Here is a 17292-nt window from a genome sequence, read left to right on the forward strand (position 1 = left end):
CACAAAGTCTGGACTGTGGACTGAATAAAAGATTACCAAGTTTACAATGGTATTAATGGCAGTTACTGCCATGTAGTGATTAAAGGAACATTGTGAGATTGTAAGGCCCTATGTCCATGGCTGAGGCTCTTGAGCAAGCTCCTAACCCCCAGACTGCTCCCTGGGTGCCACACAGGCGACAGTTTGACCTGGTTTTGATTCCAAATAAAAATGCACATTTTATTGGTCAAAACCTCTTAGAAAATTATTTTGAAATCAAAAGGCCTTTCGATTTGCTATGGAAACAGGACAGAACTGTAAAGAGGATGTGAGAAAATGACCATTGTCTCAGTGTTATCTCCAGACACTTCATGCATTTCAACAACCACTAGAAGATGATAAGCTGACTTCAGAGTACGTTTATGAAGAAATTCATTAGTTACAAAAACAGGGACTGTGGACTGTTAACTCCTGAAGGACTTCACATCTAAATCACAAGTGAGATGGCTTTATGAAGACAATCCGCGTTAGCTGCCGAATGGTGATATTAAATTTCTGGCCTCCCTTCAACTGGTATCTGTTCATCTCTATCTTATCACAGTGCGGATGGAAACACAGCACGATAGCAGAAAGCACCTAAGCTCACCAAATCCTCCATCCAATTCAGACTCCAAATCTTCAGGCGCAATTCTCTGACCTCAGCGGTTGTGAAGTTGGTTATTCCTGTCTTTAGTCATCTGGTGATAACACACTGCTATTATGTGAGTGACTGTACGTGAGTGTGTGTCTATGTGTCTCTGTGATCTTTTAATGAAAGATAATTGACATAATTTATGGTCCACTTATTATCTCATAACCAAGGAAGGTGAGTGCGTAAGCTGTGTACAGGACAAAGGTGAGACAGGTAAGCACACTCGTAGGCACAAACACGTACAAGCCTGCACACTCACACACAGATATTCAGCTGAATACTCCCTGCCGATGTTTCCTTGTGAGATGTTATTACATGATAAAGAGGAAGCCATCAGGAAACCGCTTAAGCACTACTTCCTGTCTGTTGCCACGGTGACAGACCTCATTCTGCAGTTGCAAAGTTTACCATGACTTTGCTCGAGTTAATTTCTCGCAGAAGGCCTGAGTGGGAGGCAAAAACAAAGAGGCAGGTGTGTTTCTCATGTTCTGGTGGGCTGTATCCTGTCCAGGCACTCCCCTCGGTCCAGCTGGGGTGTAGCAGCAACCTTTAACCCCAACATCTGACAACAATTAACATTTGCAAGTGTTCGGTGGTCTTTTTTTGAATGGCCTGAGCCAACGGCCCTTCAGCACAGCTGGTTTCCATTCAGATAAATATAGAAATAAAGTCACTCGCTAGCAGTGGACACTTCCTGATTTGAAATGAGTCACTGGATTCGCAGCCTCAGACTGGCAGACATGTTTGTTATAGCTGCCAAGACTGATTGCTCTGTTGTAAAAAAAAAAAAAAAAAAAAAAAAAATTCAACATTGGTTACTCTGGATTATGTCCTACATATATAACACTCACACATATTTGTGTTTCACTCATTTAGATAACACTTTAAAACATTGTAAAGTTTATGGCAGCTCAACAGCTCAAACAAAGCCTCATTCATGACAGCCATGCTGAACTTTGCTTTTAATTAACCTATGATGTGAAAGTATGAGGGCAATTAAGCAACACTAAAATGCTGTCACGGTGTCTGTCTCTTAAAAATATTCAATGGATCAGTATCAATACTTGAAAAAAGGGCTTATGAATGAACATTGTTTGAAGTTACAATATGAATGAGTTAAATGTGCACTTCAGTGTCATGTAACTTCTGCAAACAATGACACAAAGACAAGCTTTCCAGACCCTGATGCAGAGAGCAATAACAAGTACTGCTATTTATGACATTGGGGCTGTTGACATGGTTCAGATCTAAAGTACGGTAGGCTGTGTAAAATGTTGTGTCACACAGAGACACACTCCTGGCAACTCGTTGTTTTGATTCTACCTTGAATAAGAGACACATGGGGAGGGACACAGCAGCCCTGACAGCAACCGCATTCCAGCGAAGGTGAACACACGCACACACAAGAAAAAGATGAGGGTTAAGCCGCTCCTCTTTCAACTGGCTGCATCACTGGATCATTGGTAGATTCTTTCTGGGGTTTTCACTTGTCAGAACAAGCAGAGGCACAACGTCAGCAGTACAGGGCAGAGCAGGGAGAGAGAGACGAAGGGTGAGCAGTGAGGGCAAGAGAGAAATACAGCGGTTCTGGAGAGTGAATTTGAATTTTCAGAGGGAAACGCATGATAGGGCAGTGAGTGAAACAGAGAAAGAGAGAGAGAGAGAGCCGTAGACACACACACTGAGGGGTGTGTCATAGCAATTGAGTTCCTCAAGGAAGTACAACTCAACATTATCTTAAGACAGGGTGGTAAGCACTGACAGAAGCGCTGCGAAAGGGCAGTTTTTTTTTTTTGAAGGTTTTGGTTCTGCTCAAGGTGAAGATGGAGAGATCCCGTTAAACTAACCGACCTGTGCTGTCAACTTGATACACAGAGAGAGAGAGAGATCTGACACAGAGAAGGAGGGAGGGGGCCCCACACAGGTAAGACACTTGTTCTGTGTTCATGTGCTAGTAATTTGCTTTAGCTCCGCTTTTTTGTTTGTGGATCTTGTGAAAATGAAGAGTGTTTGTGGGTTGGCGTCCAGCAGACACACACTGAGCAAGCGAGGGATGATTGGAAACTGTGTGACTTCTCTCCACTTCCCCATCTCGAGTTGCGAGATACGATGCATGTTCACAGTCGTGCTGGAACAAGCACGGTGACATACATAGATGTAGAGCTCACATTTTTGTTTGCACAAGCTGGGAGTTGCTCAACTCAAATCTTGAGGCAGTGGACTTTCCCTCCTTTACTGGTCTACTTTGATTTAAAACACGTTAAGTCAGAGCCAAAGACAGTAGAGGTTGCAGTATCACTCAGAGAGGTGCGGATATAAAGGGCAAATACAGGCTGCAGGCCTCTGCTGTCGACTTTGAGCCACAGAGCCAACTGCTCTGTTTCGCTTCCCTTTTGAGGCAGATGGGTGGCAGGCTTGAACAACGACAAAAAGTTGTGCAATGCGACTGCAATATGTCTCCTTAGAGGATTTCAAAATGGATTCTTAGCTGCTACTTTATGGAGGTCAGTTTGTGTAAAGGCCATATCAAACAATTTACGAAATAAAATGAAGTCAATGTGCCACCAAAGCATGATTACACTGAGAGCATGTTACTCAAGATGGAAAACAAGATCTCAAACTACAACCACACAGTTCAAAACACTCAGCGGAAGTGACATTTCATATGGCAAAGAACTTGTCTTTCATTGAAAGTTGCTGAGTAAGGACAATACAGTCCAATCCTTTTTTTTCTTTTTTGCAGTCATTGTTCTGATCATCACCAGCACAAAACAGATGTTTCTATTTGTTCACTGACCATCTTGCCAGAAAGAGTCTTCTGAGTGAATGGTGCGGCTGTGTTTTCATCTGACTGAATAGTACAACCTGTGTGCATTACCTGGAATATTCTCATTGTTCAACCTGGTCTGTCAAAACTAACATAGACCAGCTGCACTCTAAGAACAGGAAAAAGCACATTTTGATTGGCCTGGTAAATTGGGAAAGGATTTCTCTTCATGAACATAAACAGTCATACAAAATGCATGCATTCTTTTTTTTCTTTTGCAAATGTGTGCATGCTAGAACAACCAGGAAACACTTTCTCTAAAAAATGCACATGCACATGCACACAAGTTCATACATGTACACAAACTTGGAGGCTCAAACCTGGAGTCCTCTGAGGAATGCTAAATATTTACCTCTCTAGCCTGCCTGCCTGCCTGGACGGCTCTACCAATCAGCACACTCTCTTTGACTGTCCATTAACCCAGAGAAAGAGTCCATGCTGCCTGGTTGTTAGGCAGCACTGAAACGCATTAAGAGCATCTCTGCTGCGGTAGTCCCATTTCAGCTTTTTTTGCTGTTTTGCCTGACAGTATTAGATCTCGCACAGCAGGCATTTGGGAGGGAAACAAACACTTGAACGTGTAGTGCAGCCGCTCCCTGATGGAAGTCAACAATAAACTGATAAATGCTTTAAGGCCCTCTTCAGTCCATCTGCACCAGTAAATTGCTGCTCGACACTAAACACGTCCTCACCGTGACTGACTCAATGACGTCCATCACATAAAAGGGGTTTCATAGAAATATTCAGCTCCAGCACAGGAATGTTTAAAGCTCTCCAAACAACCTCCACAAACAACCTCCACCCCCTGATAGATCGACATAAAAAGACACAATGTAGATACACAAAAAGCCAAGCACCGAGCTGTCTCCTACTGGGGGAGTTTACTGTGTGGAAAACTGTCTGATGGCTGCACACTGCGCACGTCTCTCAAGTCCCAGTAGTCTCTTTAGCAAATAAATGAGATTGAAGCATGAATCTGACATAGCTATCGCACTACTCCACTTCCATTATCACTGTTAAGGGAAATTAATCTAATGAACGTTTTAAAATTCCCTACAGGGAACCCAAACCTTTTGTAACGAAGCGAGCTATTAGAAATGTGACACTTGTTCAAAATGAATGGTTGTGCATGTAAAATGGCACCTACTGCGATAGCCTATAAAAATTACTGTTTGCTTATTACGAATGTTGCAGATGGGATTGGGGCACACCGCCAGGAATAAGAAGAGCCACAGCAAGTGCTGCCTATTTGCATGATATGATCGTTAACGGGACGGGATCACTCTTTCTTTTATTAGTCGTTTGCTCATGTTGCTGACTGTGCATCACTGGAGCTGGACTGTGTTGTCTTTTGAATAACAATGACTAAGAAGCACAAACAGGGATGAAACAAATAGATTGAAGCGGTCGTCAGGAAGTCCTTTAACTGACACCAGCCAATATGTTGCCATTGCAGAGGATGTCTCAATGACAGAGTAGCTTGTGTTTTACCCAAAGGCAGACCTAGCAACAGTTATTAAGGTAGCCAGTGACTTCAGGTTGCTCACTTTCTGTTCCAACACTGATGCAATGTGATATCAACAGGCATGGACCTGCCTCAGCTATGTAGCCTCCCAACTTCCCTCAAATACCTGTTCACACAGGCCAGAAGTGCAATTTAGTGCAACAAAATCACACTGAAAGATGTTCAGAAACTGTCTTCTAAATTACAGTCCTGTTTGCACACTCAGTTTCTACATATGTAAGAAAACACTGTAACACCAAGTGACACAGGAAATAGGGGAGGATACGCAGATGTCTCAGTGGCACTGATGTTTGCCAAAGATAGTGCAACCTGTTGATTCTGCCTTAGTCTTTACATATACTTTGGATTAAGGTGAAATAAAAGCTAAGTATTTAGACTTAGATTTAATTTGCTGAGTCTGCGAAACAGTGGATATAACTAAGATGTATCAACATAAACATAAGTATACTTTCTTTATGTATTGCAATACTTGCTCTGATATTTTCCATCTATGTTATTTTAATAGTGTGGTAATTAAACCTTGCTTGCCCATTCTTTGATTGCTTCTCTTAGAAATACATCAGACAAGTAAAATGTAACTGCAGTTTCCTCTGTGAGCAGTCCAATTCAACTCTGCTGGCTTCTATGCAAGAGATGAGAGGGAAATTAAATGGAATTAAAAGGGAATTAATTCAAACCGTGTTGACAATTGAAGATAAACAGTGGATTTTGTAGTTCTGTTGTAGTGTGCTGTATGAATGCTGATGACCTCCCAGGGGAGGGTTCTCTGTGTTGGATGCTAGGTGTGGTTAAAATCTCAGTGGAGGAATTAAAAGCCTCCATAGAGTCTCTTCCATGGCACTTTTCCCTTTTGGCATCCATGTGCATGTCAGACACAAAAACAAACACAAGGACTAACATTACATGAAGGGTATCAGCTTTCAGAAAGTACACTGTTCAATATACAATGTTCAGTGTTTGTTTGCTTTTTTAATAAAACAAGATTTTCTGTTATAAATGGGCTGACGTATGAGGGTGAATTGTTAATAATGGTGAGATTACTGTGGACTTTAATGATGCCTAAGAAGGGTGGTATTGGTGACAAATGGAAGGTTAGAGTGTGGAGAGTTGCAACTTTAAATCTCAAACTGATGTGGAGAATTTGGATAGAAGAGGTGCACATGTGTCCCCTGACCAGGCTCCATGGCTACCAACTCTTTAACCATGAACATGGCACTTAACCTCCGACTATTCTAATGGCACTGCTGGTTCTCTGGCAGTAAAAGGTTTTGCCAAACGGCAACCAGCTGTGGAAAAAGGTTGTTCCTCTTTCATGAGTGTCCCTATAAATGTCTTCACTGATTTTAGCTAAGCAAGGCCATACCTTTTATTTATGGGTTGGAGAAAATTAAAATTGTGAGCTTATTCCTACTCTTTGTCACTTGCCAAAATGTTTTGGGAGTGGTGTAGTCTGATGGGAGAGATGGACATTGTTAGGGAGTCTTTTGTGGCAGAAGAAAAAATAAAATAAAACTTGTTTACACTGTTGAGTAATCAACTGACTCATAGGAAGCAGAATTAATCATGTTAAATGTTTTTGCCTCTGTGACTGAAAGTACCAAGTACCCAGCAGTTTAGTGATTTTCAGTTGGGTTATTTATGAGCATTTAGAACATTTACTTATGCCATTTTAGTCACTCAGTCAGTCTACACACATGATTTAAATATTCTCTCAGAAAAGAAACTTCTTCATGTGGTCATAAAACAGTTAAAGTTTTGAATTACTTTATCAAGAATACCTTTTTTCTGATCACTCAGGCAACAATGGACGCCTTTAGCTCCAGGGACATGGCCATGAAGGTTCAGAAGAAGATCCTCAGCAGCATGGCCAGCAAAAGCTCGGTTCAAATGTTCATCGATGACACCACCAGCGAGATCCTGGATGAACTCTACCGGGTCTCCAAAGAGTACTCGCAAAACAAATCAGAGGCTCAGAAAGTCATCAAAGACCTGGTCAAGATCGCAGTCAAGATTGGCGTGCTGTTCAGAAACAACCGCTTCAGCCCAGAGGAGCTGGGAGTGGCCCAAGACTTTAAGAAGAAGCTGCACCAAGGGGCCATGACAGCTATCAGCTTCTACGAGGTACATTTTCACATTTCAACTCTTTCTGCACAGGGTAGGGCAAGATCCAGAAAGTCACATTTTCAATGCTATATAAGAAATTTTTGTAACTCAGTTCAATTTACTCTGAAAAAACACACTGCATGTACTTTAGAGACAGATCAGCAAGACAAATACACATTGAATAAAAACTAACCACCAAGTGTTTGTGATTTTAGTGTTTTCAGATTGAAAGCTATTTACTTTGTCAAAAAAATGTCCAATTTAACGCAGATAATAAATTAATCAAGAAAGAACAAGCAGTCCGACAGTGAAATATTTGTTTGGGGACAGTAGAAAATTGGAAAACAGATACTACAAACAGGAGGAGTAGTGCATAGTATTATGTTTTTTGTATTCAAAGATGACTGTGTATTGTATCTCACTCAGACTTATTGTGAGGATCTTCATGTTCATCTCTACTTTGACAACATGTGTTTGCCTCAGACCCTGGTTTCATGTTCACACTAAAAGTATGTCTGCAAGAAAGGTGGTCATTTCAAGATAAAAAACAAAAAAAACTTCTAAAAACCATTTGTAGATGCATATTAGAGTACTTCAGTATTTTTTTTTTTCAAATAAAAATTCATTGGCTGGCATTTCATTTTTCCTTAAAAATGATCTTATTGTATATTATTTACGTATTGCTAGCTACAAATTGCTCGAGATGGTGTGAAATGATCACACAAGTCAGTTCTCTAACTAAGTGTCTGTTGCAGGTGGACTTCACCTTTGACAATGCTGTGATGTCGGAACTACTGTCGAGCTGTAGGGATCTGCTGCTGAAGCTGGTCAACCAACACCTCACCCCTAAATCTCATGGCCGCATCAACCACGTCTTCAACCATTACTCCGACCCCAAGCTCCTGACCAAACTGTACGATCCCAATGGCCCCTTCAAAACCAACCTCAGCAACATCTGTAAAGGACTCAACAAACTGGTGGAGGATGGGACAATATGACACATGAACAGACACATATCACAGACAGACACTGGGAGATCAACAGGTAGACTCAACTGAGACAAACTGCTGGACAAAACTCCTCTTACTGCTGCTGAGCAGTGGCGACGTAAGAGGCCAGTGATTTGAGTGCTAATATACTGCCACAGTTCTCAAAGAACATGTGGAATAAGAATAAAGTCGGTTGAGTCATTCCTCAATTTTGTAATGTTTAAAGGTGACTTATATACTGTATATATGGAGAGAGATGACAGAATTGTGATGCCTGTTCAAACAGTGAAGCCAAACTTGAACATGAACAGATTTCTATTGTATCAGCCATTGTATTGGCATATGAAATGTCATCCAGTGTTTAATATCTGTGACCTTGAAATGTTATATTCAGAACTACTGATGCATTCTGGAGAGGAGGAGTCAAATCAGCCAGGTAGACTACATGATCAAGAAAGAAGGGGAACAGTGTAATACAGCACTGCCATCTGGTGGTCAAGGGGATGTTTTAGTGTAATGAATCTACTGAAGTGTCCAGATGATGATGCAGCCGATAATAAAGCAAATATAAGCACAGTGGACATTACTCCCACAAACACGCTGTAGTTTCAAAGAGTATTACAGCAGATTCCATGAGCTTGAACATTAATCATTCTATTCTAATGAATCTGTTCTAAGAATTTGTAGAATCAGTCACTGGTTGAGCTAAAGTAACTTTTTAGTTTGGCTTTACGGTATAAAGACATTCTAGATTAAAGAGACACTGAAAAATTATTAAGTGGGAAGTCCACCTCATGCAAAGGTCAGATATTACATTTAGCCAACACGTGATCTTCTTTGTGTAAATAATAATGCAGCAAAAACACAGGAACAAAACATTTTAATAATTAAATGAACTATACAAAACCATTACCCCTAAAAACAACTGGGAAAAGAACCTGTCAAAATATATTTTAAGAGACAGATGTCGGTTGTTTAAATAATTTCATTTTGCTCTTGTTATCACAGTGAACATAGGTTTTGCATTCCATGGCTAAAGGTTCTCATAAGAAAAATGTGTGGCAGCATAGCACACAAACCTTGTGTTGAGTCAACCATGTGATCAGTCATATGACCAAATCAACATGTGACTGCAAATGATCACTTTCATGCCACGCGCTTAGTCCCTGCATGTGAGAACAAGTCGAATACAGCTATAAGCCATATGAACATTTCCATAACCTACAGTACATCCCAACAAATAAATAAATATGCAATAATTGTTAAAAAAAGACAGTGTGAGTTCCTTAAATACAGTCTATATTAAATGTGTGAAAAGACATATGAACTATAAAACTATATAGCAGCAGAGGGATTACCTGGCTTATTTTCCTTTATCTGTAATGCCCTGTTATATAGATATAGATCAAACTGTGCAACACAGATTTCTGAGAAAGTTTCTTGACTGATCAAATGTCACAGTTCGAAGATCTCATCCTCCCTTTCTCTCAGTTTCTTGGTGAGTTTGGTGATAGTGAGTGGCACGGCCCCATGTGCTGCCTGCTGCAATCTGGAAGATGAAATGACACTCTGCGACCTTGTAAGCGGGCGGCAATCTGATGTCCTGCTGGTGCAAGCTGCTTCCAGAGCCGCGACCCTGCCAAGAACAAACAGATGAGAGGATACCATAAGTCTGAAGTGACTCAGCCTGTTGTCGCCTTTGGCTGCATTCAGCGATGATCTCAAAGACTGCACCTTGTCTTGACACACTGCCAACGTTTAGGTGGTCTTTATCTTTCAACTCAGCTGAAATTATTCTGATTAATCATTGCATGGATTCCAATGGATTCCAATTTTAGCTGATTATATGTGTCAACATGCCCCAAAACAATAGAATCACAATAAAACTTTTAACATGTGCAAATTGGTTTAGCCCCTGGAGAGTCAAAATTAGCCAGAAATAGAACTAAATAAGTTTTTCTTTTTGACACAGAATTCACTTAATAGAAGAATATGACTGAGATGAACATTTGAATGTTTTTAGCATTGCTGCACACATTAACAACTAGTTCGACCACCATGTCTCTACCCTCCTTGCCATGTCACCTGATGTTTACCCCATATTCTGAAAGCATGAGCAATACTTCATTGTTTCCCCTCCGGAAAGAAAAAGATGCCACATGGTTATTAGGATATTAGAAGGTGATATTATTCTACTGAATGGATTATTAAAGGTTAAAATTAAGTATTCTCATATGGTCCATAATCAGTAAACACCAAAATATATTTATGTGACCATGACCACAAGATTTCCAATACCTCACAATGCAAACCAAATGGAACACAGTATATTTCAAAGACACAGACAATAACCAGTTGCAGACCTGCAACTGGTTGTTGGTGTTACTAGTCAGGTTTTAGCAGTGCCTTACAAATAAGCAAATGCTGGAATACTACATGAAATAGATAAACTGTGCAGTTACAGCCTCAAAAGTTTTACCTTTTCTCTGCATCATGGCATCCTTTGACTGCAGCTTGCTTGGACTGGCTAATTAAGTCATCCAGCCTCTTCAAAAAATCCACTGGAGTGAGGTCTGAAACCATTTCTTTTCCGCCGCATTGCTTTTTGTCAGAGGAGCTCACTGTGTGTCTGTTATGAACAGAAGCACGGCCAGCACTGTCTCCATCATGGTCATCTTCAGCCAAATCCCCCACCTTACTGAAGTCATCCAAGTCTGACAGCACAGGGATCAACAGGGACTTCTTAAGGAATATCGAGTCATTGGTGTACATCCTGTTAGCCCTTTTGATTTGCTCCATCTATAAGAGAGGTTTTCCTTGTTAGATTTGTGGAAACCAACAGTATGTTTACTTTCAGTACAAAAATTAGCCTTGCTTAATTTTATAAATAAAAGTTGGCGACTCCCATTTACTGTAATAAAATCATAAGGGCAGAACTTGAAATTAAATAATTTATTCACATTTGACATTTTGGGTAGATGCTGTTCCTTAAGATGTAGCATAAAATGAATGCTCTAGAAGATGTTCGATTCTGAAGCAGCACGTTTCTATGCGAGTATAAAATGAGCTATTTAAGGATCAGGACTGACTAGACTTGTTTCAAGAGTTCAAACGTTAATTAATTGATACGTACGGACACTCCATATCTTAGGGCCAGGCCTTGGAGTGTCTCTCCCGGCTGAATCGTGTGCTCAATGCGTCTCTGCCGAACCGGAGAGAGCTGAGACCGGGTCAGACTGCCGTAGGATCTGGTGCGGCTCCCGCGGACCAGGCCGTTCACACTGGCTGGCTCTCCTGACATGTCCGTGAACGCTCTTTAAGTTATTAACCGACAAAATATTGGCCAACAAACTTTACTGTTAGCGTCATATGTGTAGAAGTTTACTTTTCAGTACCAAACCAGCAGCTTATCTAGCCTGCTAGCTCTCAATTTAAATTAGCGTTGATGCTTATCCTTCATTGTCAAACTGTGGCTGAATCTTTAAAGCAACGAAAGTCAAACGCCTGTCACAGTTAAAGACAAACGCTTACTTAACTATGAGTTGAACCGACCCCTTGTGTCAAACAAATATCCGAAAAGTTGCCGAAAAACTTGTTGATGTTGTCATAATTCCTGTAGTCAGCTGTCTGCTGCCTGCCATATGTTGCCATGGCTGCCATGGCGTGCTGCGTGACCAGTAGATTGTCGCGCTGCATTCATACCGGTTGGAATAACCTCCACGAATTAAATTTGACTATGATTTGAGTCACATTTATCCATTCTCTCAGACGTTGGATATATTCTAGATACGCAGATAAATGTGACATTTAAGACACACACCATTGCTTCCAGGTTCTAAAGGGCTAAACGATACTTTCAAAGTTGAAGCTCTTATTTCCTATTTAAAATCCTTGCTTCTGAAGGCAACACTGCTACCAGGAATTAGCTTGACGTCCTAAAGTAGCTTATGCGTTGCTAACATCTGTGTTCACATTATCAACCACAACAATCATGTCTTTTAAGAGGGAAGGCAACGACAAGAGTCAGCTGAATATTCTGAAGGTAATAGTTTAAGCTTTATATCTTATTTTTGTTTCTCAGATGGAGACCCGGATTCTTGTGTTGTTATAGTTAGCATCCGGGTAACGTTAGCTAACATAGGGCTGTTCCCATGCTGTTCCCTCTATGCAAGACTGAAGGAATAATTCAAACAATCTATTGTTAACTGACTTGTTCGCTTGCATTTCAGAAAAGGCGTGTAGCAGACCTTTTGTCTCACTTTATTCCAGAGGACGAGGCTGCTCTTATGAAAAATGGAAGGTAACATTACCACGAAAACAAGTTTTGAAAAGTAAATTTGGTTTTCTTTGGGGCTGGTAACACGCAAACCTGTTCATCTGGTCTCTAGATACACTTGCCTTGTGTGCCCCCACCGCCCCGTGTTTGATACAGTTGATGTGCTGACGGTCCACAGGAAAGGGAAGAGGCACCTAGAAGGTGAAACAAGTTGAGCAAACACTCCTATATGTAATGTTAGTTCAATTATTCATTTCAATTCAATTTTAATTACATAGCGTCTAGACGCTTTACAAAAACCAGTTTGAAGGCGACGGTGGCAAGGAAAACCCCTTTTAACAGGAAGAAATCATATGGAGAGACGGAGAGAGATACAGAGAAAAGAAGAGCAAGAGAAACAAGATAAACAAACTTTTGTCATAGATACATCTATCAAGCTGAAGGAAACATGTAGAATCTAACAAAATAACACATAGCTGATGATCTTATGTGACAGTTTAAGAGTATAAGAGGAGTTATGGTCAGGTTGGAGAATAGTTCATCCAGGTAGGAGTGGACAACTGTAGACCATTCAGAGGTGCTTAAGTGTAAATATGTCAGTGAGTTTTTATTAGATACAGTATCAGGCATCAATAAGGTATCCTTAAGAAGTCAAGATACTTGGCCACATTCAGAAAATCATGTAATTTAGAATTTTGTCTTTTTTATTCAGGATTAAAGGCATTCTACGGCAAGAAAACCAAGCTGAAGAATGAAATAACAAAACGTCAACATGAAACCTATGTCCAGGCTGAAGATGGAAAACAGGTTTTTACACATCCATTTATTACATTTGTTCTGTCTGCATAGCTATAGTTGTGTGAAAGTGTTGGCTCTCTTCCTGATTTTTTTGGCGTATTTGTCAGACTTAAATGTTTCAGATGACAAAGATGAAAAGTAAACACAAAATGGTTTTTAGTATAAAGGGAAAACAAAAACCTACATGACCCCGTGTGAAAAGGTGATGAGAAAAAGTGGGACATTCTCCTTCAGGATTTTTAGGTAGACAGAATTCATGTTTCCATTTATCACAGCAAGTCTTACAGGTCCTGAAGCAGCAAAACAGCCCCAGACCATCACACCACACAACTAGATTGTACTGTTCGAATGATGTTCTTTTTGAAATGTGGTGCTAGATGTAATGGGATGCACAACTTCCAAAAAGTTCAGCTTTTAGCTCATCAGTCCACAAAGTATTTTCCAAAAAGTCATGGGGATTATCAAGGTGTTTTCTGGCAAAACTGAGACCAGCTTTTGTGTTCTTTTTGCTCAGTAGTGGTTTTGGTCTTGAACTCTGCCATTCAGGCCATTTTAGCCCCATCTCTTTCTTATAGTGGAGTCATGAACACTGACCTTAACTGAGACTAGTGAGGCCTTTGAATGTTGTGGGGTCTTTTGTGACCTCTTGGATGAGTTGTTGCTGCTCTCTTGGGATAATTTTGGTCAGTCAGCCACTCCTGGGAATGTTCACCACTGTTCCATGTTTTCACCATTTGTGGATAATGTCTCACTGTGGTTCACTGGAGTCCCAACAATGATTTCAGAACCTTTTGAACTCGTAGAGCTCAATTACTTTCTTTCTCATTTGTTCCTGCATCTTGGCATGGTGTCTAGCTTTGGAGGATCTGTTGCTTTACTTCACTTTGTCAGCCAGGTCGTATTGAAGTGATTTCTTGATTGAGAACAGGTGTGGCAGTAATCAGGCCTCGGTGTGGCTAGAGGAATTGAACTCAGGTGTGAAAAACCACAGTTATGTTTAAACAGGAGGGGCAAACGCTTTTTCACGCAGGGCCATGTAGATATTTTTTTTCCCATAGTAATAAAAACCTTCATTTAAAAACTGCATTTTGTGTTTACCCATGTTATTGTTGCTTTATATTTAAATTTGATTGATGATCTAAAATATTTAGGTGTGACAAACATGCAAGAAAACAAGAAATCAGGAAGGGTGCAAACATATTTTCTCACCGCTGTGTATCCTGAAGGAACTATGCAGAAAAGTAAATGTGTTTACCCAGGAGCAGTCAGAGGGTGAATGAGTCATGATTGAAAAATAATCTGAGCTGAACTGACTGATACTGTAAATCAATATTGTGTTAAATGCATTATATGGCACATCTGTGATTGCCATGTGAACCTGACGAATGACATCCTAGATATTTTATTTATCCCATGGAAAATTTGGTGGTCTGCATGACTGAGTAGTAGCATTTGAGAAGTCTCTAGAGGCATACATGGTGTAAGTATTTCGTTGTTACTTCAGGAGCCATCCAGTTCAGCCCCTCTACTGGAGAAAACTCGAAAGCTGACCCATCACGCTCTACTGAAGACTGTGCCGTATAACAGCTGCCATAGCAAAACCAGGTGTGTGATCATTCATATTTCATTTACAAATTCGGACAAGGTACAATAGTGAAAACACTGTGCTGCTCAGCATTTGTTTAAAATGACATAGAAAGCTGTTGATTAAACAGTTTTCATTTTGGAGTCTGTGGTTTGCTAAATGACAGAAACTCACACAGTGTTGAATCAGTCCAGTTTAACCGCACCACAAACTGCTTCCTCCAAAGTGATCATACAGTTGAATTACAACCTTTCTGACACTGTGAATCCGTTTGTTTTCTTTATCGTACCTGAAGGTTTTTTGAAGTGAGTGCACATTTAGCACCTCGGGAACTGAAAATTACAATTGTTAACATATTTTTGTCATGGTTTTTTAAGTACAAAATCTGAAAAAGAACCCACGAGTACCGGCTCAGATCCCAGTGGCAACATCTGCAACAAAATATCATCTGCATGTTGGAAAACTGAAGTTTTACACAATTTACCATCAAGCGGCGCTAGTGACTGCACAACAGGTAAAGTATGTCACAGCAAGTTCTTAAGATTTTTATTTTGAGGAAAACTGAGATGATTGTATTTTAACTCTTTTTTTTTTGTAGCCAAAGAAGAGTCACTTCCATCAAAAGACACAACATTATCTCAGGTTGATGCAACACCTTTAACCGCCCAGAGGAAAAGAGAGCTGGAGCACTATCTCAAACTGAAAAGGTACTAGAAGTAGTCATCTTGTTTGAACTGAAGACAAGCATTACTGGCTGAAGTTTATTTAATTTTGCTTTGTTTTATTTCTTAGTGATGGGTGGTTGCAAGATCGTAGCGGCAAGTGGGTCAAAGACGAGAACGTGGAGTTTGACTCGGATGAAGAAGAGCCTGGTTCACTAGTGCCTCTATCTGCAAGTCATTGAGAGGACTTAGAACTGTGTGAGAACACATGTACACTAGTACCACAGTGGTACGTTCAGAAGCTACAGTGCTGCATCTTCAATCTTGCATTGAATTTCATTGTTTTCTCATCCTGATAGGTCTGTTTGGTTTTGTACATCCATATGTATGTTGAAGGAATTCCAGGCAAAGTTTCCAGAAATTACTTATCAGTAATGAATTGGGCATTGAAGCCTGGTCAAACTGCACATGTATTAATGACCAAAATTTAATTGGAAAAAATGAATGAAATCAATAAAGAGTTCATCCAGTGTTTGCTGGATGAACAAAATCTTTAAGACTTTAAGATTTTGACTGTAAGTATAACTTCGGCTTCTTGAACAAACCTTGCCTTGCATCTTTTATGACTTATTCTTTAAATATTGCAGGTATTAGGAGTCACCTTTGTTATACTTCAATGTTATACTGTTATAATTCAAAATCTTGTCAGTATTTAATCCCCACCATATTCCGTTAGTCCCACAGCAAGTTAAAGTATAGAAGTTACGCCGACTTGACCATGTCATATTAATTATCATCATCGTCAGTCTGACGGTGGAAGTCTGAAGGATCAAAGGCGCACCATTAAAGGATGAACAAACACTTCAACTGGGTGTCTCTTGTCTTCTGCGCAATCAGTCACCTCTGTCTGGATCACTCTAAGGTAGCCTTACTATACACTTATCAGGCATAACATTAAAACCACTGACTGACTGAAGTAAATAACCGTGTCCATCTTCTGACAATGTACTATCCTGAGCTCCTCTCAGCACAGATGGTATAAATTAGGTAACATCGCTAGGGTCAACAGGCAAGAGCCTAGAGACTTAACATGGGTTACTTTCTGAAGACACTGCTAATATGTGTCAAAACCCTGCTCACTTCATTACTTCAGAGCATCACCGCATGGGAACACATTTAGTATCTTGAAAATCTTTCCCATTATTGTTGGTATTTGACAGTATTACACATAAAGCCTGTGTTTTTCCGGACAAATTCACAGATTACTATACTCTGATAAGTTTTAATATCACGTCTGCCTCTTCTGTATTATAATTTACACAGTCCTCTGACATGACAACAGAAGGAAAAAAAGGAACACAGTGAGATCAATAAATCAAATCGTCATTATTCATAGCAGCCAGTGTTACAATCCAAAAATATACCTGTCTTTTACTGCGAAACTACGATCAAGAAACTCTCAGAATAGACTGTGGTGAGACGACACTGACAACAACACGTGACTTTAAAAAAGCGACCTTTGGCAAGGCTAAAGAAACAAGGCAAATTTGACATTAGCTGAGAGCGCTTTCAAGAAATAAAGAAATAAACTGGTTAAAGAAATGAGGGGTGGGAAGAAAGAAGGAACCTAAGCAATTCTGTCAAAATCCTCAGAGGTTAGCAGCTGTTTCTGTTCATAAATCTCTGCGGGTACATGTGGGTGCAACCCTCTTAAAGTTAGTTCTTATATTTGGAACAAGGTAATTCAACCTCAGCAGGGTCGGTTGTGTTTCACCGTCAGTGTAGGGGAGGGAGGGGTGAGGCTTATAAATAGCTCAGGTGCTTGGGGGAAGTCAAAGGATCAGGAGAGGCTTTATA

At 40.2% G+C, this 17292-nt stretch overlaps 3 protein-coding genes across 5 annotated transcripts; 2 read left to right on the forward strand and 1 right to left on the reverse strand.

The window, feature by feature from the left end:
- The first annotated feature begins 2182 nt into the window (after nucleotides 1–2182).
- Nucleotides 2183–8712, forward strand: tnfaip8l2b (tumor necrosis factor, alpha-induced protein 8-like 2b). The gene is made up of 3 exons (XM_047598798.1): nucleotides 2183–2594; nucleotides 6820–7143; nucleotides 7881–8712. Exons 2-3 carry the CDS (start codon nucleotides 6826–6828, stop codon nucleotides 8121–8123), a joined length of 561 nt encoding a protein of 186 aa, XP_047454754.1. The 5' UTR covers nucleotides 2183–2594; nucleotides 6820–6825; the 3' UTR covers nucleotides 8124–8712.
- Nucleotides 8713–8977: 265 nt separating this feature from the next.
- On the reverse strand, nucleotides 8978–11764 carry lysmd1 (LysM, putative peptidoglycan-binding, domain containing 1). The gene is made up of 3 exons (XM_047598797.1): nucleotides 11248–11764; nucleotides 10594–10913; nucleotides 8978–9750 (listed from the first exon to the last, which is right to left on the reverse strand). The coding sequence occupies exons 1-3, from the start codon at nucleotides 11413–11415 to the stop codon at nucleotides 9570–9572; spliced, it is 669 nt and encodes a 222-aa protein (XP_047454753.1). The 5' UTR covers nucleotides 11416–11764; the 3' UTR covers nucleotides 8978–9569.
- Nucleotides 11765–11928: 164 nt separating this feature from the next.
- On the forward strand, nucleotides 11929–16416 carry scnm1 (sodium channel modifier 1). 3 transcript variants are annotated; one of them, XM_047598795.1, is made up of 8 exons: nucleotides 11929–12156; nucleotides 12344–12414; nucleotides 12503–12600; nucleotides 13103–13197; nucleotides 14693–14793; nucleotides 15151–15292; nucleotides 15372–15480; nucleotides 15566–16416. In XM_047598795.1, the coding sequence occupies exons 1-7, from the start codon at nucleotides 12106–12108 to the stop codon at nucleotides 15432–15434; spliced, it is 621 nt and encodes a 206-aa protein (XP_047454751.1). In that variant the 5' UTR covers nucleotides 11929–12105; the 3' UTR covers nucleotides 15435–15480; nucleotides 15566–16416. The 3 variants fall into 3 exon arrangements, with proteins under 3 accessions (XP_047454751.1, XP_047454749.1, XP_047454750.1); XM_047598793.1 differs by having other exon boundaries at nucleotides 15151–15287; XM_047598794.1 differs by having other exon boundaries at nucleotides 12503–12591; nucleotides 15151–15287.
- Nucleotides 16417–17292: the final 876 nt, after the last annotated feature.

The sequence above is a fragment of the Mugil cephalus genome, chromosome 11 (genome assembly GCF_022458985.1).
Source record: "Mugil cephalus isolate CIBA_MC_2020 chromosome 11, CIBA_Mcephalus_1.1, whole genome shotgun sequence".
NCBI lineage: Eukaryota > Metazoa > Chordata > Actinopteri > Mugiliformes > Mugilidae > Mugil > Mugil cephalus.